Source organism: Pteropus vampyrus, unplaced genomic scaffold, assembly GCF_000151845.1.
Source record: "Pteropus vampyrus isolate Shadow unplaced genomic scaffold, Pvam_2.0 Scaffold92, whole genome shotgun sequence".
Classification (NCBI taxonomy): Eukaryota; Metazoa; Chordata; class Mammalia; order Chiroptera; family Pteropodidae; genus Pteropus; species Pteropus vampyrus.
In genome coordinates this window covers 1,609,458-1,634,443 of record NW_011888873.1, presented here as the reverse complement: position 1 = coordinate 1,634,443, position 24,986 = coordinate 1,609,458, and the positions used below count along the sequence as shown (strand labels likewise).

The following is a 24,986-nucleotide window of genomic DNA, read 5'->3' as shown; positions in this document are numbered from 1 at the left end:
TTAAGTACTTGTTGAGTCAGTCACCCACATGCCAAAGGGGCGCTGCAACATGATCAGGGATCACTGGGACTTTTGTCAGACCTATCTAATTGACGCCATATCTTGGCATCTCACATGAATGAAATGGGGTTTAAAAATTAGAAATTTTGGAAGGAAAAATAATTGCAAAAGGGTGCAGTACAATTTTAGATGTGTGCTGTACATGAAAAAGGAAATTCAGAATTCTATCCAGTTTGTCCTGGTTTTAATAAGAGATTGAGTGGTCAATAAATGCATGTATGCAAGCCTTAAATTTCTTTCTTTTTTTTTTTTTAGCACCACATGATCTTTTTTTCTCATGCGTTACCTCTAAGTGATGAATCGATTTAGGTGGGAAGATGTGGGTGGGCTTGGGCATAACTGCAAAAGGCCATCTACAAATGACAGCTCTGCCTCAAGAACTCTGTATTTTCTTCCTCCAATTTTTTCTTCTATCGAAGATGATGTCGATTAGAAGTGTTATTATGCACCAAGCCACCTGAGAGGCCAGCCTAAGTCACCATCACCCTCCCATTACATTTATTACTTGTGTCATCCATTTCATCTTTTGCTCGTTTACCCTGAAGAGGAGAACACTTATCTGACCTAAATATCCCACTTACTTGCCCAATCACTTTTACTGTGCAACAGCTGGGGGTGGTGGTAGTATGCTCTTTGAGAACTGGTTCCCAGGATTGGTCCTGGGCAATGTTAGAAAATGCAGTTTATCTTTAGACAATCCCGTTTCTTTTATTCGTTGGTTATTTATTGAGTGTTTTAACTGAAAATAAAGCTTTCATTCAAAGTAATTTGTAATGACCCTTGTAAGAATAATGAGGACAGCTTTCCTGGTGTCTAGGAAGGCCTATAACATAGGCAGCTTCCTATCTCACTGTCATGATGAGGCCAGAAGGCCTTCTGATCACAGGGAGGGAGAGTACCATACTAACAATTTCGAGAGCTCCCACTGAATTCAATATTCCTGTGAATGATTCGATGTGCCAGCTTCTTTTACTATATTATTTTACTTAAATCTTTGAGAAACTCTATGAGATACATGTATATTTGTCACTCTACATGTATTTTACAGAGAAGAAAATGGAGTCTTATGGAGACGAGTGGACAACCTGACGAACAAATTCAGGAGCTGATGATACTGAAAGGGAAACACCGCTGAAGTGTAAATTACAAATACATTTTCACTTCATTTTCATTAGATATTTAGAAAAACTACACTTTGGGACTATCAGTTTAGTAGGAATACTTGTTTTAAAGGGGATATTTAATTCATATATCTGTCTCTCTAAATTTGGGGAGTTTCTAAGTAGAGGTTCTAAAACCCTTTTCTTAATTACATTTTCCATACAGCACAATTGGGTTGGTTTAATATCAGATTTTTGGAGTTTTTGAGGATAGACATAGTCAGATATGCATCAGATTATTAAATTAATTCAGCTCAGTAGATAGAGTTGCCTCAAGGGTATATCCTTCATCTTTGTAATTCAACTGCATGTGCAGAATATCACCATGATTACATAATGCAAAACTTTTCATAGAGTAAAATTAGTTATAGAATGCCATAACTGAGAATTAAAGAAGGATGTAAAATAAGATCTGCGTGAAGACCTTGAAGAATCAAAGTTCGTGATAACTATTAGATTAGAGACACCTGTTTCAAATGGTAGACTATTTTTGTTTTGCTTTGTTTTAACATCTTAAACTTCTTGGATTACCTTATGGTCACTTGGCAGAAGTATATCATAAAAAATGAAAAAAAGAAGTGGATATAGCCAAATTTCTCCTGATAAAAACATATTTGCTTTTTAACGAGATGTTTGCCTAGGCATTCTCTTTTTTCTTTATGTAAGAAGACATGGATAATATAAATTAATCTCAGAGTAAAGACGGACAACTGCTTCATCAAGTGGCTGATTCTAATTTTTTATATTTGCCACTTCTTCCTCTTGCGGGTCATTAACATCATTTAAAAGGAAATGTAATGCGAATATCATTTACTTTCAAATTCATACCTGTGGTTCTGATTCTAAGTTGATTTTGAAAGGATGAGACTTCCCATCTTCAGATACCTGTGGAGACCATAAGCGAGTTTCTGCCCTATAAATAAAATAAAGTTTGTGAACTCCAAATTCTAATGGTACTTCTGTTTTTAGTATCCTTTAATTTCTTATTATGTTTGTGAAAATGCTATCAACTCTTGATTATTTAAGCAAAAGCAATATTCCTTGCTCATTATTCTGTGTTCTCCCATCTAGTCTTACTTTTGAATGTACTTTTGGGGAAACTTGAATGGACCAAAATGGACTACTATGGATTGAATGTTTGTGTCCTTTTCAAATATGTATGTTGAAACTTTAATCCCCAGTGTGATGGTATTTGGAAGTGGGGTCTTTGGGAGGTAATTAGGGTAAGATTAAGTCATGAGAGTAGAGATCTGATGGTGGGATTAATGCCCTTATGAAAAGAGGAAGAGACACAAAAGCTCTCTGTGTGTGTGCATGCACCTAGGAAGACAAGGCGAGGCCATAATCAGGAAGAGGATTTGCTGTTGGCACCAAGGAAATGTGCTTTGTCCAATCCTTCTTATGTATCTGTTTAGGACTGTATGCCCCAAAGGGACTGCACGCTGGGCAGGAACACAGGTTATACGTATAGGAAAAGAGTCAGTTTCATCCCATGAAACGGCAGATCAACTGTGTGCCTTCTGTACCAGCAGGGGAAATTGTGAATGTGATAGCAATAGGAAAAATACACACAACTACAAAAAAACAAAAACAAAAACAAAACATTATTTTTACAATTCAGTTTTATATCAGGGCTCTGATGGCAAAAAATCTGGTTCAATTTCCTAATATTGTTTTTGGTCAGAAATGTCTCATTATCTAACATAATCATGTGTGCATGCACTCTCACACCTTGTGGGATTCTTCTGGGCTGAATTCTATACAAAAGAGCTAATGGCATGTAACATATTAGCAACCAATTTTTTAACATGACCACATTTTGTCAAGAGATTCTTTTAGGAGGATCCTTAAAAACCATTCACTACCGCATTTAGAACAGTAGAATAACTAGCTGTGCTGTGTCGTGTTCCTGTGGTCAATACCTTTAATGTTTCTATTTTCATAGTCAATTAATTGGATTAACATTCATTTAGCCTCTTTCATTATTCTGACATTCCCGAGAATTCCTTTTAGAAATAGTTTGTTAACAACTACTAGGTTGACTAACTTCGGTGAAGAACAGAACAAAGTAGTTGATATATAAAAATGTCAGTCAAAATTCTAGGTTCTGTGACACCCTTCTCACTGGGAGGATGAAATCATTTATAATTCTGGCTCAGGTTCTCCTGCCAAACAGATCACATTTTAGCACCATTAATTAAAGAGCACCTGTCAATTTTGAGACATAGCTGGTGTGCTGCTGCTTTAATCCTGTCCTGTGCATCAGCATGAGTCATGGACTCTGTACCAAAGCCATCAATAGCCAGGATGACATCTCCAGGACACAGGTTAGCAGCTGCTGCCTTGCTTCCTGGAGTAATCTGGAAGAAATCATGGCACCATTTAAAAATCAACATCTTGCAGTATCTTAAGTTACATGCCCAAAATTTGTATTTCAGCTTGGTAACATTTTAAACGCTTTACTGGGCAAAGAATCTGGTCTAATTTAAAACAACTGTTAATCAATCAATTGTGTTAGCTCTATTTTTCCATCATGTTAAATAATTTTGTTTTTTACTAACCACATTTCATCTGTCATGACATCACTTATTCTTTTTAAAACACCGTCCATAACTCCATTTGAATTGTATTTTCTATGCTTTAAACAAAATAATTTATTTCTTTTAGGGTTTTTGTCATCTCAAACTCTTTAGGAATAGAACTTCACTAAATTAGGGAACTTTTATATTTGAATTGAAAATGCTAGAGTGAGCATGTATATGGTGATGGAAGGAAATTTGACTTCGGGTGGTGAACATACAATGTGATATACATGTGACATATTATACACTTGAAACCTATACGATTTTATTAACCAGTGTCACCCCAATAAATTTAATTGAAAAAATAAAAAAGTAAAAAAATAAAATACATCTCACCCCTCCTCTGTGTGTGTGTTTGTGTGTACACATGAATAAAAATGCTTTAGCATCTTTACAAGTTATGATTTTTAAAATTCACATGAGGAGGGGGCACCTAGGATGTGGAAGGCTAGAAAGAGAATCACTCTTGCATTAATAAGAAGAAGCCATATAACATATAAAATTATAACTTTTCATGAACTCTTCAGAGAGCTGAAGTTGCAGGGCAACCAACTAGCCCGGAATTTCAGGAAAGACAGGTTCCTCCAAGGAAAGACAAAATGTAAGCATAGGCTTGCCTGTATCAGAGCACAGAAGAAGATGGGGCTACCATACTAGCTGTTAGGAAGAATTCAGCTAAAATTATGAACAAATTGCTAAAGGTCAAGTGCAAATTAGCATTGAGAATCTAGAATCCTGGGAACCGCAGACACACAGGAAGCTTGTATTCACGCACAGCCTCTTCTCCATGAATGAAGGATAGGAGGAACAAATAGAAAACAACTAACAAGATGCCAGATTTTAATTAAACTCTATCAGCAGTTACATTAAATGTAAATGGTCTAAACAATCAACACTTTTTTTTTTTTAAGAGATTGTCAAATTAGATAAAAAAGCAAGGTCCAATTTTATGCTATCTATAAGAAATCCATTTTGGTTTCTTTTTTAGGCAGGGGGAGGGATGAAAGGACTACTTAAGGATATGGGGAAAATATGGTCTTTAAATGTTTAAAAAATAGAAATTTGAGATTATTACCATGTTGAGTATTCAGTTAAAAGGCAATGATTCTTTTGATTGCTATACCTGCGCCCAGTTTTTCTGGGTAAATTCCAACTATTTACCACTGCCTAATAGTCCTCACCTGATCTTTCATTGCCTAATTCTCTAGCTTCATCTCACCTCATTCCCGCTCCCCCTCATCCATTGCACTGTAGCCATTCCGATTTCCTTTTAGTTCCTCAAACAGGCCAAGCACATACCTTCTTTGGGGCTTTACATGAACTGTTATGTTTGCCTGAAATACTTTCCCCACGCTTTATCCAGTTGCTCCTTCTCATCCTTTAGGTCTAGGCTTAAAAGTCACCTTCCCAGGGAGACTTCGCTAAACATCTGAAGTAACCTCCCCAGGTCCTATCGCATCATTCTCCACCACTGCACTCTGTTCATTTCCTTAATGAAGACTATTCGTACTTTTACATTTGTTTATTTACTTGTGTATTATCTGTCTTCCCAACTGGACTGGAAGTTCTTGAGGATATATGTATACTATTATGTATATTCCTAAAGCTTCACAGTATATATTACAGTGTTTTGAATTAAAAATTAATTGAAAAATGAATGAAAAGTCTATTTAAATCAGAGTTTATGAAACAAAAAAAGCTACTTTCTACATGCGCAAAGATTATGGCTCTTATCGTTAACCTATCATTGTTATATTTGCAAATTCCTACTATTAAAGCAGAATAATACATACATAGAACTTGAATTAAACCTGAAACTGCTCCAGGAATAAACTAGATTGTTCCTAATGTTTTACTTGAGGATCTGTCATTATTTCATTTTTTAATAGCTTAATCTAGCTATTCAATGTAAACTTGTGCCTCTAAGGAATATTTAAGACTCATCTAAATAAATAAAATTGCCAAAATAGTAAATTTTCACGGGTCCTAGGTCTTTAGTCTCCTCACTGAAGTGTTTGTTTGTTGTACTCACTTTATTTCCGTGATCATCTTACTGTAGTGATCACAATCGTTTTTCATTAGGAATTGTGTATAGGATCTGGGTGAAGCAACTGAGAATTATTATATCTCAGTCTTTGGGAGGCATTTCATAGCTGTTTTCCATTTAGAAATTCTCCCAGAGCCAGAAATGTTAGAAGAATAAAAGTTTTCATTCCCGATGTGACTTGTAGAGATAAAAATAATCTTAAACTTTCAATTTTCTCCAGCTACAGTTTGTCAGAATTAGTACTATCCATTTTCTTTAACTCCTAAGACCAGAATATGTTCCTTTGAGTTAAAATATGAGAAAATCGTGGCTCAATGTGTTTACTTTTAAAGCCTCACCTAGATTTTCTAATATAATTAAATAGATTTAGGTTATATAATACTTTTTTTTTTTTTAGCTCTGATTAGAATGAGTGAACGGTAGGGTTGGGTGTGTATCTGTCTGTATAAATTTGGTGTACTGAACTTAGATACTGAATATTACTAAATTTTATTAACAGTATTAATACCAAAGTTAATAATACTATTTTATATTTACCCAAAATATTACATTTGCAAAGCTCCTTCTAATAACTTTGACTACTACAACTCTAGGACAAGCTGGACTAAGTAGACTGCTTTTTTTTCAGAGGAGAAGTATCTAAGTAGCCTGTGGCTTTTTATTAAGTTAGGAGAAGCTGTACAGCTATGTCACCAGCTGATTCAGAAGTCAAATAGGAAAGATAGTTGACAGTGATGGCCAGAACCCGTTTCTGATTTTGCATTCAACCTGGATATCCTGGGACCTCAAAGGAGAGAGATGATAAAAAAGAAGTAAAAAAAAAGAATAATGAGAGAAAAGGAAAAAACATGATCCCTTTACTTCTTTCTAGTTTTCGAGTTCAGCTAGGCTAGTGATCAGAAAAGTCCACTAAATTGGCCTGGTTTTAGTAAGTTAAACTATCTGTTTAATCATAAGAATGTATTATTTCCTAACATTATTTTATATTATTACTTTATATTATTATATTACTTTATATTATTGCTCACGTTTTTTGTTAACATGTTTTCCCAAAGTGGGAGAAGCGAGAGCTAAATGAGGCAAAGTTTTCCAATAGCTTATTTATGATTCAGATTCATTAGGGTCTCAAATAGCAAAAGCATTGCAAAAATCATTGGAAATAGTACTGCCATCAATCACTTAGCACCATGTTTTCAAACTTGTCTGATTAGAAGAATCACTTTGGGTTCTTGATGAACATAAAGGCTCTGATCCCATTCCAGATCTTTGGAATCACGAATCAGACGCCTGTGGAGGGGGGTGGGGGGGGGGGGGCGGCAGGGAACTAGGGAATTTGTGTATTTAACAAGTGCCTCAGATGATTTTCATTATTCACATCAACCTATTATTTGAGTCTGTTTAGAAAAAACTAATTTAAAACATAGATAAATCGCCTATAATATTCTATTTACTGTGGGAGAAATGAGGGAAGTCCAAGACATGGCCTTGATGGGATTTTTATGATAAGAATAGAAATGATTGAAAAAGTTATGAAGTAAGACAAATATATACAGAAGAGTTGTTCTGTGGGGCGTGGGTCAAAATACAGGAATACTTCGGAGGTATTGTAGGCTCAGTTCCAGACCACCGCGCATTGCGATACTGCAAGGTGTAATCTTTTTGCTGGTGGATGGCCTTGCCTTCACTTAGCACAAAAACCCTGCAATATCTGTGAAGTGCAATAAAGCAAAATACAATAAAATGAGGTATGCCTGTAACGAAGAACTTTATCGTTCGGTTGTTCTCCATTGCCTACGAATAAACTCCAGTCCCTCACCTGGCATCTCGAGCCCTCTAGTACCTACAGTCTACATTTCCAGAACCATACCCTGCATCAGTTAAATCAGAATCTCTGTAAATAGTACCTAGGCGTGGATATTTTCCAAACATATCTCAGTGAGTCGAATGTGCAGCCAGCGTTGAGAACTATTATGGTATCATTGCTATTATTATGGGTATTGTATTATTATTGAGAAATATTATCACACTTAATTCTCAATATGATCTTTTAAGGTGAGAAAACTGATGCTCAGAAAGTATAGGGAATCTGCTTAGAGTCACACATCCAGTGAAAATCCGAATTTGCCTTATGGGTCTCTCTAACTTTGTAGCTCAAGCTCTTCTACTATCCCACCATGCCATTCCTGCAGCAGTCTCTCTCCCTGACTCCTATCTCTTAGGCCATACTTTTTTCCCATAGAATCCTGGACAGGTTGTATCATGGTGGTTTATGAACATATCCCTTCTCTTCTATTGATATATGAGCTACTCAGGGCATAGAAACCCATTAAGTTATAATTGCATCTCCCACAGTGTCTTCCACATGCAATTCTTTCTACACTTAATAGATATTTATGGGATGTATGAATGTTCTCAACATATGAACCAGCACTTCCGTGCAGACACATCTTTGGTAGAACAAAACTAAACAGGGTTTTTATTTATATCAACCTTCCTTTTTATAAAATTTTATTTTATTAGTTTAAGTGTACAGTACATTGGTTAGACATTTATATAGTTTATAAAACGATTTCCCTAATTGCTTTCTCTCCTCTGGCTTTCCAACCTTCCTATTATACTTGAATCCTAGGAAAGGATTGTATTCAACTGTAAACATTTCTTTCTAAAAGTTCATATTTCAAATATAGTTCATATTAAAGTAATATATTTTTCTATGTTAAAGCTTTGAGTAACTTAAGAATTACACTAACATTTTCTGTGTTGGACCTGAATCCATATAGCATTCTTGGTTATAGTGATCTGGAATCTGGGTATACTCTGAATAGAAAGGAAGGAGGGGGGAAGAGGAATTGAGTGGGAAAGGACATCCTGGCATCAGAGATATACAATAATTCTACATCATATGCACGAAGAAGCTTGTACTTCATTCCAAATGGAACCATTTGTGAAAACAAACAATCTGTAAGTTGGCAGTGACAGTAGATCTACCTTCTGGGTGGTCCAAATACTTCAGAAAGAAAGACTCTTTAGAACCTTCTTGCCAGAAAAAGAAAAGCAGCTCACTTAGAGATGTGAACCTTAAACTTTATTCCGTGAAATACTTAGGCCAGTTACATATGGTGTTTGCAAATGCCTCCCACTTCCCCAAAGTGAACATCCACAGCATAATTTATATTGCACAAAATCTAGTACGCCTAATTGGCTAGAAATTGCTTTCCTGAAAATCGTGTGTATCACAACCAATTGCTTTTTCTTTTCTTTTCTTTTTGAGAATGTTTGGTGTTTGACCTACCTTACTTTTGATGTTTTTCATGATGCAAAGGTTAACCCAGCTGATGAACTGGATGGTATGGGGCATAATTTTGAATGAGGAAAGGAGCCACATTTGAAACCCCCTCCCCCCCACGCTGGTGAAGTGGAGGGCCACCATCCAGGAGCATTGCTATAGTCTGGATTTGTAGAGTGGGAGGCAGGGAGGGACGGGGATAGCTTGTAGGAGGACAACAAATGATTTGACTTGAGGAATACATCTCATTTACGGGACTTACGTTAAGTGTAGGCATTGCTATTTCAGTTCTTTGCATGCTTCGGAACTTATCTAAAGTAGACACATCAATTAACAGTAAAACAATTCTCACTCATCTTTATCGTGGACTTTTTTGAGGACAGTCTGTACTTATTTATGATAGTTATGTCAAAAAGTGAACGATTTAGTCAATCATTTACATTAACATATATATTCTATAATATATATGATGTACCAGGTGCTGTGCTTGGCACTGAGTAAGCCCCCAAATTTGAAAGTTCCTGCTATCGGGGAGCATGTGATATGTGGGATACAGATGCACTCAAACATCGGTGGTTTAAGCGTAATGTCAAGAGAGGTCGTAGGTCAGAGCTATGGTAATCAAATGTATGAAATACTTTTTACTGAGAGGAGGCTAGGAGAGTGCTATCTGACTGTGTTTCCACAGGCATTTAGGACAGTGGGGTCGGGTGCAGAAGAGCATTCTGGAGAAAAATGATAGAGGAGCAAAGATATGTTAGAGAAATCCTAAGCAGTCCAGAGTAGCGGACTGCTCTGTGAGTGAGAGGAAGAAAGGGAGAGAGAAAGAAGAGAGAGGGAGGAAGTGAAGTTGGAAACTCGAGCTGGAATAGAAGGTGAAAGCCACAGATGGGTAGAAAGACCACACATATATTCTATAAACTAGGAATGCCATCGAAGGATGTTTGAGAACGGGGAAGATAGGAGCAACCTTGCATTTCCCGAAGATGGTTGGGAAGAATACGGAGGGTGATTGGAGAGGGGCTGCAAACAGGTAGAAATCTTGAAGAGGGACAGTGGTAGAAAAAAAGGAAAGTGGTAGATATTAAAAATATAGATTCAGTAGGACCAGGTGATGAAGTGGATGGCACAGAACATCTATTTGGAATTATCTGTACAATTAGCAGAATTTTTCAATCTGTGGACTTCAGAGTGCAGACTTTGGAGGCAGATAGGCCTGACATCAAATTCTATCCCACCACTTGTGTTCATCAGCAGGTTAATGAATCTCTTGAAGACTCACTCTCTTCATCTGTAAAAAGGGATATTACTGCTACTATTCTTACTGGATTATTGTGAGATTTAAATGTCAGTGCATATAAAGGGCTTAGCTGAGTGCATGGCAAGCAAGAGTATAATAACACACATATAACCTTACTGACTACCTTTACATGTAATACAAAAATTATAGACGTAATAGAATAATTTTATCTACTTACAAAACCTATGGTTATTTTTGTACAATATATTTTAATCTTTTTCCAAATTATTTTTAGTATTCTTATAGTTTTAGTGGAAATAGTTTCAATTAGGTGTTCGCTAAGGCAAAAAAAGTTCAAGCAAATACACTTTCATTTATTCAATGTAAATCTACCATTTGCATGATTTTAAGGACACCTGGAATACAAAATAGTTTAGTTTTACCTGCTCTCATTGAGTTAAATTAATTGAAGAGAAAAAGACATGGTCAGATAAAGTAATCATATATGGTTGTACACTGTTATTGAATCAAGTGTCAAAACGAGTGATACACATTAGCAATGAGTTAAAAATTCAAACAATAATTAGTTTCCCAAATACTAATTGTCTTTATTTCAAATATATTTGCCAATAGCTCTTTCAGTCCAACTCCCAAATGTAAGCACTGCTTTAAATAAACTTTGTTCAAAATGTCAACAATTCAAAATTTCAAACATAAGATGAATCATATTGACATGTTATGTAGTAAGATATCTCCTTTATAAATTACTTAAAGAATTTTTGTGACAAAATTAGGATTTGATATAAATATGATTTATCCTTTGGTAGAATTCAAAAGCTTATTTCATTTAATATAAACAAATGAAAACTATACTCCAGAAATTTAAAAAATATTTCTTAGTAGAGATAATGGAAACTGTTTTCTTTGGTAAATCCATAAAAGGCATTGCTTGGCCCAGATCACTGAACCATTTTCTGCTTAATTTACTTAGGAGCATTTTTGGATATGTTAAGTTCTCGTGTCTCATACAAAAACACATGTCAGATATGTTTATATGTTTTTGAAAAATGTAAAACAAAGCTTGAAATGTTGTATGGTGTGCATCTGTATGATACATGATTGGAGATATTTTTAAAAGACATTGGTTTGCAAATCTCATAGACGTATAAATAGAACAGAATTTAAAAGATGTTACCTTGTTCAAAACTCTGGGTGAGTAAATCAGATTATAAAGTATACATTTATAAAATACAGTATAATCAATAAGGAAGAAAAGCACACAAAGTATAATAGTCTCAATTTTTTTGCTTTTAACTTAGGTTTAATATGTTTTATATGTGGTAATTGAAATAAGAATTTTCTATTAAGACAAATACTGTGTTAGAAAACAATTAACGAGACCAACTAGAAATTTACCGACAGGACAGAAATCCTGAAGTTTCCTTTTTCTTTTTCCCCAATTAGACAATACTTGAGAATATTAAGTAAGGAAAGCTTGACTTTAATGGTAGAGCATTACTTTCAGAGTTATTAGGCTGAGTGGTGACTTTCCATCAGGTAAACTAAACTATCTGACCCGTTTTCTTCATAGTTTGAGTTATAGGTGATGATTCCTCAGCCAAGTTCCCAGGTTTAAAAAAAACATTTATTCAAAATGCCTGGAAACTTAAGAATACAGATTAGTAATATTTTCCCTGTCTGGGCTGATATAAACCGTTCCAATTTGGCCGACCCGGTTGTGCCCCGTGAACAGCGCCCTGCTGAAGTTTTCATCCAGACAAGAAAAGCACTTAGATGCACTACTCCAAGACAAAACCGTAGTGTCGCTCCTCCGTCTCTCCTTACCCGGGTCCCCCTCTCTCCTTCCTGGGACCCATCTCGTTTGTTACTGAAAGGAGACAGGAGTGGAGGACAAGAGGGTACCCAGCCCTCGCAGCCTAGCCTTCTCTGAGCTCAGGGAGATCACGCTGTCAGTTCAACTCTCCTCGAGAAGTCGCTGGGGACCGAAAGGATGCAGAGGCCATTGGAGCTGACTTGGTTAATTCTCTAAGCTGCTCTGCATGCTCCCAGCCTCAGTTTGCCAAGTCGTCGCCGCCGCTGCTTAAACCGTGAACGCGAAGCCGAAGACCCACCCAGCGCACCTGCGCTCACTGGCCACTCTCCGCTCCTGGGGGGCCCGCTGCACACCAGAGTCCCCAACTTGCAGCAAAAGAACGGAAAACACCTACCCTGGTGATGATCAAAGGCTGGTTGAAATCTATGCCCCCCGAGAGTCTGAACCCCCAGGGCGCAGGGCCGGGGAGGACCACGTTCTGGGGCATGGTCCCTCTTGGCGCGGCCTTCCTAGGGTGGGGGAGCGTTGATGTCCAGACACTGCGGCGCAGCGAGGGGCGGCCCTGCCCACGGCGAGTGTCCCCGAGCCGGACAGCCCACTATGCTCCTCGGACAGTGTCCTCACTGCAACTGCGGAGGAGCTTTATCTCCGCTCCCGAGTGACGTCACGGACCGACCCTCCTCCCCGCCTCCTCCCACTAAGGAGAGCTCCAACTTTGGAAGAAAGACACGCGCCAGACCCAAGGGAGTTTACAGACGCGCACTGGCTGGGTGCAAGCTCCAGACCTCTCCCGCGGGCCCTGGAGGAGGCTTCGAGTTACAACTTTCATCACTCTATTAAAGTAACACCTGTCCTTCTGTATATCGTCTACTTGGAGCTCAGAGGAGCGCTTCATTCGAAGTTAAAAGCAGTTAAACCACAGCCTCTATGCTTTCAATTAAAATAAAACATAAGCATCATTAATACAATGAGTTATTTAGCAAATTTGAGTATGCTATTTACTTACTAGTTATGTGACCTTGGTTAAGTTACTGAATGTTCTTAAGCCTCAGTTTTTTCATCTGTAAAATAGGGGTACTAATTGTACTTACCTCATGGGATGAAAATGCCTTGTATATACCTAACCCAATGAATCATTTAAAAGTACATATGAGTAAATGATTAATCAATACATTCAAAATATGTTTTCATTTTGATTGGAGCAATTGTCACCTTTTTCAAATTCAGTCCCTAAACATGTTTTTGACGCACGGAAGGCGAGCATAACAGAAATCTAAGAGTTGAGACCGTCCTGTGTGGATGCTGCAGCCAGAGTAAGTATATGGTGTCCAGTGCGAGTAAGAGGACTCCCCAAACTGGATGCATCTGCAGAGGAGAAAAGGCGGGATATGGTGAGCACTGTGGTCCAGGCTCTGTAGTGATCGCCTTGTGCATGTGACTTTCTTCATCCTCATAAGTCCATTAGATGGCTATTATTATTCCCATTTCTTTTTCCAGATAAGGAAATAATTTCTTAGAAGCTGAGTAACTTGCATAAGATCATACATATAATAAGTGGTGGAGTTGAGATGACAAACCCAGATCTGACTTCAGTGGCTGCTGGTATAGGAATAAAGGCCAGGAGAGTCTGGGGAGGAGCCTGTCCTAGTCTCAGTGCGGAATCAATTATTGCTGGTGTTATCCCCCAGGGTGTTCTGAGTCTCCTTTTGGAGGAGGGAGAGAACTATGAAATGCTTCGAAAACCCAAGAATGAGGGTCTTAGACTTTAGGCTCAATATAATAGGGACATATCAGTCCAGGAGAACAGAGCTACAACATACTTTTAATAGAGCAGTCTGTTTGGAAATGGTTTTAAGACATAGAGGAAAAGAGATTCAGGAAGCTGTAAGCAAAGCAGACTATACTGGGGATTGTGTAAATTGCAAAATCAGGACTAGTACTACGTTGCCCACTGTGGTGGAATATATAAAAGTCCCAGGGGATAGATGTTTTCTGGTCCCAAATATTTTCCAGTGCTCTACTTATGTTGGGTTATCATGGAAATGATTATAATATATTTTTGTTGATTTTGCCTATTTGGGCTGGCTATATTATTGTAAAGCACATTTTCTCTTCCACTCATTGGCTGTATCTGCTTGGTACATACACAGACACGCACGTAGAAATCAATTCAGAAAAAAAATCAGACAAGTCATTTGATATACTGTAATTATAGAAATTGCTTATACCTTATCTCATGGCTTGTATAACCAATCAATTATAGGTTTTTGTTTTTCTGCCTTTTTACCAGTCTTTTTTTTTTTTTTGCATCATTTAGGTACAAGCAACATCCAAACAACATCAATAAAATACCTGATGCGTCGTTAAAGTTCTGCAGAGAGCATGGGAGGCGAGTGTAACAGAAATCTAGGAGTTGAAACTGTTCTGTGTGGACACTGCAGCCTGGGTGAAGGTGCTGTTATTGGTTCGACCTAAGGAGTTCTTTTTGGATGAGTCTTTCATTTATTCTCTTTTTAAAAGATTATGGTAAATTCTTTACAAATCTGTTAAATATTACTTTTATATTATTATTTTAAACCATATTTGGAAAGCCCTTTAACTTTTTCCTCTTAGAAGAGGGTCAGTAAAGTTATTTATTCTACTCTGATATAACTGAAAAAATTTTCTGTTGGTTAAAACAAAAATCTCTGATTTTGATTTTCAAATATGTAATTGATTTCATCTATTTTTTGATCTTGTTTTTCTAACTGCCTACTGGTACAAATACAATTTAACCTGTGCAGAACCAAACCTATCATTGCCGTCATTCACTTCAAACTGATTTCCTGGCCTCTGTGCCTTTCAATTTCCTCATTTCTGTTAAGTTTTCTACTACTATTTCAGCCTTTTAGGATTGTAATTTTTCCCTCTATTTACTATATATCAAATGTCACTATATATTGTTTCATTCATTCATTCATTCATTCATTCAAAAAACATTTGTGGAGCATCTATGACATGCCAGGCATTGGGTATGCAAAGATAAATAAGACTCTCTGTTCTCTAAGAGCCAGTAATAAAATATGGGAGATGGAGATGTAAAATGTGATCACGTAATGTGATGAGAGCATTTTGTACAGTGATAGAATAAGAAAGAAGTACAAAATCAATTCTCCTTGGGGAAGGTATCAGGGAAGGTTTCCAGAGGAAGGGACTTTAGAGCTGGATCTTAACGAGTAAGAGTTTACCAGGTGACTGTGAGTTGGAAGGAGAAAAAGAAGGAGGAAATTCAAGAGGGAAAGAACTGCATAGTATGTGCAGTGGCAGGGAGGAAAGAAACTGATGGCAGATTAGGAAACAGCAAGTAATTTGGAATAGATAGGTCCCAGTGAATTGGGCAGGCATGAGAGACAAGGGTCATAGCAGTCAGGGGCCATATCAGAGGGCATTTTATATGTTACACTATTGTTGTGACTTTTCCTATCAGGATTGGTAGAATTTTAAGCAACATGTGCAATAATTATATTTGCATTGTACAGACTTCGTTCTGGGAGGTGAGAGGATGAATCACAATTGAAGGAGATAGAAAGTAGTGGCATGGAGGACAAGGGAGGAGAAAAATTCAAGGAAAGAAGGCAAATATCACAGAGAGGTGAAGTGAAAGTTGTAATGGTAAGTGCCTATTAGATATAGGTCTTAGAGCAGTGTCAAAGGAATGTTGAGGACAGAAGCAGACTGTCGTGCTATGAAGAGGTGATTAGACTGTCTTCTCAAGATATTTGTTAATGAAAGGGAGAATGAGGATGGTCAACTGAGGGGGATGCAGGACAAGAGGAAGAGCTTTATTTTTAAGATGGGAAGCTTAGCGATGTTTGCTGAAATCAGAAGAAGGAAGATGCTGAAGAACCAAGAGGAATATGGATGAAGCAACTTCTGAGTATTGACACGAGAGGTAGAAGTAAAGGTCTTGAAGAGGCAGATCCCTTTTCTTCTGAGAGTAGATGGAGTTCCCAGAAATTGAGGTATGTTAGCAGTACAATAGACTATCTAGTTCTCTTTATTTAAAATTCGACCTGCCTGTTTCTGGCACTCAGTGACTTTACCTCTTGATGGTGGCAAGTGTTCTGAGATTGCCTCCTCGCTAAAAATCTCTCCCATTCTTTCTACCTCACAGACCACTGCCGCACTGAAGTACTGTCACTCTCTTGGTTAGGAACTTATGTTGGCACTCGTTGCCCATAAGATAGAGCCAAACTCTGCTAATGAAAGGCTGTGAGGGCCTTTTATCATCTAACACGTGCCACAGACATTGTCTCTTCATCACGCGACAGTCATTGTAGAGCCTGCCAAGTGTACTCTGACACCTCTTCCCAAGTTGTTTTCTATACTTAAAAATTAAAAAAAAAATTTTTTTTCTTTCTTTGTTTTCTTTCCTTCCTTCTTTCCTCTCTTCTTCCTTCCCTACCTCTTTTCCTTTATGCTTATCTTTATGGGAAGAGTATGTGTTTGCTTGAGTCTGAGATTACCTTAGCCAGTGGTTCTGAATTTTGATGAGCCTTGAAAGAGCCTGGGTGCTTATTAGAAATGCAAATTCCTGGGCTCCACTCTCAAGAGATCTGAATTCAGTTGCTGGGGCCAAAATCCACTGTGGGTGGTCTGTGGACCACACATGACGAAACAGTAATTCAAATCAACACATAGGATTGTAATTTTTATAGTATGTCTGAATATGTGCTGTGTATTTTTTCTGGAATGTTCTCTTTTCTCTATCACATCCCACTCTCTTTCCACACTTTCCAGGATTGACCACCTGTATCTACATCAAACTTTCTCTTTACTCAACTTTTATTTCTAGTCAATATATTATGATTTTGAACTTAGCTATTCTCTGTTTTAACCAAGTACCTGGCAGTGTGATGGGTGCTGGGGTTAAACAGAGCAGCAAAGCATGAATCTGAACTTTGAGAGGCACATAATCTTACAAGGATGACTTTTTCATGAGAGCTGGTTTTGCTTTCCCAACCAGACAATAAGGGTCCTCCAGGGCAGGGACCAAATTTCTTTGGAATCTATTACAACTGTCACCCAGTTCTGGACCTTGAGGAGATGGTCAGTAATTATTGGTAAGCAGAAACAAGTTTTAGTCTTTAAATTTGTCAGATTGAGGAAGCTCGTTCTTCCCTCTCAAGTCTTCCTTCCACAATAGTCCTACCAAGAAGCACCTTCCTTGACAATTGCCGTTATACTCATTGCTCACAGTTTCATCTCTCTCAACTTCACCTTAATGTTGCCGTATTTGCATGTACTTGCTGCTTTGGCTGTGCAAACCAGCTTATCCAAGAGCCCGGGCAGGCAGCCAGAGCTCCCAAGCCCTTCCGTTCATTGTGTCTGACTTCCTCTTTGGTAAGAGCCTGTGTGATTTTCTGCTTTGGAGGATTTGGGCCCTTGTGAAATCTCTTCTGGGGAATTAGCTACACTGAATTCCATGCTTTGTGTCTGCCCTCAGTGCTGCCAGGAACCTATATTGTTTCATTCCCACGTTGTTACACTCCTTGGGACGATGTGATGGTTCAGCTCAAGTTCATTTGGTATTCCCCTCTGAAATGTCACTTAGTTTGCTCTGAATTAACTAGTAACAATCGAGGAATCATTAGTATGCTGGAAACATGAACTGAGGCCGAGCAACAAATAGGGGCCTCTCCTAACAGCTTCTGTTACTGCTGGTGGCTGCCATTTTAGGGCTAGTGCCTTTGCGAATTGCAGCAAGAGAGAGAGAGAGAGAGAGAAAGTTGGTCAGATAGGGGAGTATTTAATGTGTTTTCCCATCGAAGCAGCTTACCTGGGACATTTCCATCCTTACTGGGTGGGTGGACTACAAGCTGAATGAAGGCACTTTGCTTCCTGCCACTGGCAGGTTGAGAAAGATGTTGTTTTCTTTGTGGACTAATTACCTGTTTCTGAGTCTGTGAAAATGAATTTGATCAGAAGATCTACCAAAATATGTCTGACATTTGTGTTACTCAGTTAACATGCTATTGTTTCTAATTCTTAAAACGATCTTCTACCATAGATATTCTTACTCTAGGATACAGAGACTGTGAGAAGATAAGGAATTTATCTTAGATCTTACACCTTGTAAGTAGCAGAGCTGGATTCAAAACCTAGATTTGCCCCTTTCTGTAACTTCCTGATTCTTCTGCTGTTCCATTTTGCCTCTTAATGCACATTTGCTATGGTTTATTGGCCCCAGAGAGCTTTAACATCCTCTACAGACTATTTAGTGCAATGGTTTGAGGTCATTGAAGAGCTAGCAGCTCTATTCAAACTGAAGTTTCATTCTCCCTGGGCACGAAGGTAGTGTCCTAAACCACTGTGGAAAGGACTCTTCAGGAAGCTGAAGGTGACCTCTTGCACTGCTGTTAATGTTGTTAGGGTCCCACACATTCCTGCCCAAGTATATCTCAGGAAACTCCAGACCTCATCTTCAGTCAGATGGAAGTTTCCTTGACAGGGTTAACTGCCCTCAGATTCCCTCTAGATGTACCTTCACATTTTTAAGACACCAGAGAGCAAGCAGAAGAGCCAGGATGCATAGTTATAAAAGAAACACATCCGAACCTATTCTTCAGTAACAGAGACCATGTGTTTTGGGACATTTTTATTTGGAGTTCGTTTATCATCACTATAAAAACATTTTAAATGAGAACGGAGTGAAGGGAAACCCTGGGGAAGTGTGCAGGGAGTGCTCGGTTTGGATGACTGAATGCCTGGCCTGGGTTTACTCACTCAGAGGGTTTGAGGCTAAGCACAAATGCTAGAATTTAATCTATCACAGGCCCTTTGGCCATCTCCCTGAGCATTCTCACCTGTTTCGCCACTGGGATCCACGGCTGGTGTCTTAACAAATAAAATGCGTGTGTTCTGTGCTTGACATGTCAGTTAAGTCACGAGAGGACTGAATTCCATATTTGGTCATCTTAGTGGTGTCTAGTTTTCTTCTTTAAAAAAGAAATCCTTTAACAAGATGAAAAATGGGAATTACTCATGGCTAATTACTTTATACAGTCCGTATTTAAATTGTATGGAAAATGTTATTCTAGAACAATGGTCTCAACCTCCTCTTATGTATGGGACACATTCTGGAGTGGAGGAAAAAAATAAAGCACTTCTGCTCTGTTTTTTCTCCAGTTTTCTGGTGACACTGGGCAGGAAATGAGCATTTTAGATTCCAGGTGGCAGTGATTGGAGGGAAAGTCTTATCTCTGCAGGAAAGTCACCTGCAAGGAAAATATACTTGCTGCGCCCCTAGAATAATGAAATCATGAAGTTTTAGACATAGACTTGGCTGTTTACAGTACAAATTAAAACCAAACTCAGCAAAGGCTCTGGGCCTATGCATTCAATTAAAATCATCCATCACTTGGATCCTGTCATACCAGAATCTTCCAGATTTTCTTTGGCTTGTCACTGAATGCTCCTCCCCAGTTCTTTCAAAAGTCTCCTTTTATAATTGCCTCTTCACTGTCAAGTGATTCCCAGACTCATCTCATGTTTTGGAATGTCACTGGGTGGTTTCATTAAAACCCGTATTTTTTTCAAATGTATATCCCATTATTACTTTTTGGGGGCGGGGGAGTGTGCTGGATCCAAGATCCATATATTGAAGTGTCTATTCAACTTTTCTCTCAGAGAAACTCAAACTTGTCCAAACCTAAATCTTTTGCTTCTTTTTCATTCCCTCCACCTCTGTTCTGGCGAAGAGCTTCACTATGATAGTTACTCAAAGCTCAAACCTATTTTCTTCCACTCCTCCCCTCAACCACCCCAAATACATGACTGCTCACCAAGTCTCATAGATTACATCAGTACGTTACCAGCTCTTGTCTCCAATCCACTTCTTTAGTTCAGGCACCTGCAGATTCATTCTAGGATGACTAGCAAGCTCTCTTTACTTCTTTCCTGGCCTTTGGTCCCACTCCCTCCAGTTCGCTTTAAACACTGCTGCCAAAATGATCTGTTCTAAAATCTAAGTGTAATCATACACCTTATCAGATTAGAATTCCTCAGAGGCTCCTCAGTAGCATTCAGGATAAATATCGAACTCCTTAGCTGAGCCCACAAAGCTTCTACGTCCTGCCTCAAACTTTCATGCTCTGCTCTAGCCTCGACTCCTGATCAGACACCCTTTCTCCAACCATATAAAACTTGTGGTTACAGAATTCTCTGAACTGCTCAGTTTGTAAGTCTTTAACCACAGTACTTATTTGGCCTGGAATTCATTTATTCATTCATTTATTAAATAATTTATTCAACAAATGTTCGTCTAGTGTTTATTCTGTACCAGGCAACATTCCAGTTACTGAGAACGCAGCAATGAACATGAACATGGCAGACAAAGGTTTTGCTCTCAGGAAACTCACATTCTAGCGGGAGAAGACAGTACAAAGCAGATGATGAGTTGCAGCTAGTTCTGAAAGTTATGAAGGCAACGAACCAGGATAATGAGATGGCAAGTCTCTAAAGGTATATGTGAGTGTGTGGGGACATCTTTAAATAGGGCTTTCTGGGAAAGTTTTCCTGAGGAGGGCTATTTGAACAGATCTTTGCTGGGAGGGAACAGCTATCAGGTCTAGGGAATAGCAGGTGTAAAGGCCCTGAGTTGAATATACCTTTACCATTTTCAATGGCCACTAAGAAAAGCAGTGTGCTGTAGTTCAGAGACTGAGGGAGACAGTAGTAGGAGACGAGGGCGAAAAAGTAGGCAGGCTCCAAACAGCATTAGACCTTGTAGGTCACAACAAAGAGTCCAGTTTTTATTTCAATCAGGGGAATGATATGATTAATTTGTATTTTAAAAAGTTCATTCTAAAATAACAAGTGTTGGCAGGATATGGAGAGATTGGAAGCTTCATACATTGCTGTTGGGAATGTAAAATAGCACAAGTGCCGTAGAAATCAATTCGACGGTTTCTCAGTAAATTATTTTACAGAGTTACTGTATGACCTGTTAATTTCATTCCTAAGTATATGCCCAAAATGAATAAAAACAGATGTTTGAACAAAAATTTGTTCATGAATTTTTATGGCAGCACTATCTAAATAGCCAAAAGGTGGAAACAATCTAAATGTCTTTCATATAATGAACAAATAAAATATGATATATCCATAAGTAGAATATTAGTTAGCCATAAAAAGAGAGTACTGATACATACTACAATATGGCTGAACCTTGGCAACATTATGCTAGGTTAAAGAAGCCAGACACAAAAGGACAGATATTGCATGATTCTATTTATATGAATATCCAATAGAGGCAAATCCATAGAAGCAGAAAGCAGATTAGTTGTTGCCAGGGTCTGATGAGTGTGGGAAATGGGGAATGACTACTTAAATAGTATGGTGGTCTTTCAGAAAATTAAAAGTAGAATTCCCATACAACCCCACAATCCCACTTCTGGGTATACATACATAATAATTAAAATCAGGATCTCAAAGAGATATATACCTTTCCATGTTCACATGTAGCATATTCACAATAGTCAAGATATGGAAACAACCTAAATGTCCATTGACAGATGAATGAATAAAGAAAACGTGGTATATACATACAATGGACTATTATTCAGCCTTTATAAAGAAGGAAATCCTGCCATATGTGATAACACGGATAAACTTGGAGGGTATTATGCTAAAAGTGAAATAAGCCAGTCACAGAAGGACAAAGGCTGCATGATTCCACTTACGTGAGGTATCTAAAACAGTCGAACTCATAGCAGCAGAGAGTAGAATGGTTGCTCTAGGGGCCATGGAGAGGAGGAAGTGAGGAGCTGCTGTTCAAGGGGTATAAGCTTTCAGTCATGCAAGATGAGTAAGTTCTAGGGATCTGCTATACAACATTGTGCCTATAGTTAGCAATGCTGTACCATGCACTTAAAAATTTGTTAAGAAAGTAGATCTTGTATTAAATATTCTTACCATAATAAAAAAAAATTGAGTTGAATATTGGAAAAGAGTGGATCTATAATTCACATGTAATTATTCACCTTGCAGCAGATGTCCAGTGAGGCAACTGTTCTTTCATGTTTTTGATAAACTCGCAACTGTGATACTCAACTGGAGTTTGGAGTCTTCTTTGAAAGTTTTCTGACCTCCTACAGTCATGAAGTGATATCTTCTTGTAGCTGATTTTCTGAAGTCAATCACATATATCAAGTTAATGTGCATTTTCAATCCTTGGAATAGTGAAAGGTAGTTCTTGGGACCATCTATATTATTGGAAAATTGGAAAAGGTAGATATAAATTATAAGTGCAAAAATGAATCCCTGTCAGGAGACTTTGGGTAGTTTTATGCCAATGGTTATGGGTTTTTGCTGTTCTGTGCATATATTCTCATCTAGTTTCCCTATAACTAGGGACCTCATTATTTTTGGTGGTTGGCTGCGTTCTTGTGGCATGAAATGTATTGGAGTTAGCTTATATATGGCAGTTGAATTCTTTGATTTGCATTTCTTTAATTTTCTTTCTCCAACTAGCAAATTAACCTGCCACAGATTATAAATTTTCTAAAAATTAAGCCGTAAAAGATATCTTAATTTAAAAGATATTTTGAGCTGTGTCAGTATCTTGAAAAATGTTAGTTGATTATGTATGTTGTAAGATATTGTGATACCTAAAAATTTTAAACAGAATAGTTTGAACATTATGCTAGTTTGCAGTGAAACAAGTAATGAATTGTACATTAACCAGGCTTCATGATATTTAAGAGAAGCCAAGGTTAAAAAGAAAAATTTGCATCCATGGGTGTCAAAGAGAAGCTACTGTAAAGATGCCTGCTGTTCATGTGCTACATGTTAATTTATTTAGTGGAGGTATGCTTCTTTGTCCTAAGAAAATGCTGTATTGTGTCTCTCTCTCTCATGGGTTAAATTTAGTCCCTCCAGCCACAGCTTACCATGTACTTTTAAATAACACAAGGCCTCATTGGAACCGAGATATCTTTTTAGCTAAATGTTTTTTGAAGGTGGATGAGATGCAATTCCTAGAATTGCAGGCATGTCTAATTTCATTTTACAAATCAGGTTTTAATAGAAGACGCAGAATTAGTCTGTCTCAGATCTTTAATATTGCCTCGTCATCCAGCTGTGAAGGGGAGGCCACAGCAGTGTCAACCAGAGTGCTTGGAGCCCTCAGTAGTATGTCTTCTCACAGGTCTTTCACTGGGGTCTCAAATTAGAAAAGCTCTCTTTATCACAGAATTGTCTAAGAGAGTCTTAAGATCCTCACATTGTTATACCCAGTTATGAAACTCAAATGTAACTGAATATAAATCAATTGTCAGGAACATAGAACTTCTTTTATTAATGTTAAATTTCTTTACCATTTTCTGTTAAGGTTTTGATGGGATCTCTCTCAGTATTAGGACACAGATTTTATTAAAGAAGATCATGGAGTTACTTCCAGGGACATAAACAAAGAAAACAAAGAACAAGAAAATAACTAAGCAGTCAAGATAGAGCTGACAGCCTATGCTTTTTGCAGCTCAAGTTTTGAACTTCTATGTTTGTCTACCGCTTGACATAACTAAAGATAAAATAATTTCTTATTGTCTTGGAAGTAAATACTCTCAATAAAAGATATTTGCAGCAGGCTTATCTTGGAATTCAAGATTATCTGGGCACGTATGGAGGACTTGTGAGCCCACGAGGTACTAAGTGGGTATTTAAATGAAGAGTAATTACATGAGCAACCCTGAAGAAATTGAGCCTAAGGGGAGAGGAAATAAGAAGTTGGAAAAATACTCAAAGGTCAGTGCAAATCCATGGACCCAATAGTTAACATTCCAGATCAGCCATATCAATGTGAGTATACCCAATAGTTAACATTCCAGATCAGCCATATTAATGTGTTTCCAAGCCCTAAGGCAAGAAGTTACAAGAATGAGAAAGAGTGATTTTTATCAAAATATATGTGATTTAAGTATGCATGTGGCCAGTTACACAAGTGCCAGAAACTGGTAGCTTCAGAGAGCAACTTCCTTAGGCAATCATGCCCTCGACACTGGGTGTGGATAGCTGCTGCATGTTGCTGGCACTGAAACATAAGTAGGTAGACATTAGCAGCAAAATTGTTGCCTCTGGGAGGCAGGGCATCACCGAGCTGGTGTAGCCATATTGCCCATTCTTTTGGGAACTGTTACCAGGATCAGTGACTTCAGTGGGCATATGCAGGTGTGATGACAGCTTTTCTGGGCATTGGCGATTTGACTTCATCATGTTTCATTGGCATAAACTGCCATTTTTTGGTGTAAACAGTTGTAACAGCTGGACCAGGAAAGAAGGGATTGGGAAACACATATGAGGTGCACCTGGTGAGGTAAAGGAGAACTGGAGAATTCAAGGGAATTCACTTGGAGTTATTCGGAATAGTGGGGGTGGAGCCAGTGTCTTAGTCTTTGTTCTTTAATTGTGACTCTTTTTTTATCTCAGATTAGAACAATTTGAGAATAAGATTTGACCAATTTGGGTCAAATATTCAGCTTAAATTTTGCTATTTTGAACTTTTAGGCGTTTAGACAGAACCAATGAATAATTGAGAAAAGAGAATTGTAAAACAGTTCTTTTCTTACTGTTTTCTTTCCATCTTCCTTCTATTCATGTCAAAAATGTTTAAATTTCCTTAATTTCAAGATTTCCAACTTAATTTGGCGTTAAAAGAAACGTGTAAAAGTAGATATTCTGTTTATATTCTTTCCACAAATGTGAAGAGAACATAAACGAGGATGAATTTTATTGAAACTC

At 37.9% G+C, this 24,986-nt stretch overlaps 1 protein-coding gene across 2 annotated transcripts in view; it reads right to left on the bottom strand.

Moving 5' to 3' along the window:
* PDLIM3 (PDZ and LIM domain 3) overlaps positions 1 to 12,850 on the bottom strand; it is a 31,721-nt gene extending 18,871 nt beyond the window's left edge. Inside the window, exons 1-3 of one of the 2 annotated variants that reach the window (XM_023532884.1) lie at positions 12,604 to 12,850; positions 3,429 to 3,580; positions 2,049 to 2,133 (exon numbers count right to left, since the gene is read on the bottom strand). In XM_023532884.1, coding sequence (XP_023388652.1) covers positions 2,049 to 2,133; positions 3,429 to 3,580; positions 12,604 to 12,696 — 330 coding nt within the window. In that variant the 5' untranslated portion in view covers positions 12,697 to 12,850. The remainder of the gene's footprint in view (positions 1 to 2,048; positions 2,134 to 3,428; positions 3,581 to 12,603) is intronic. The other variant, XM_011363996.2, reaches the window with a different exon arrangement.
* Positions 12,851 to 24,986: the final 12,136 nt, after the last annotated feature.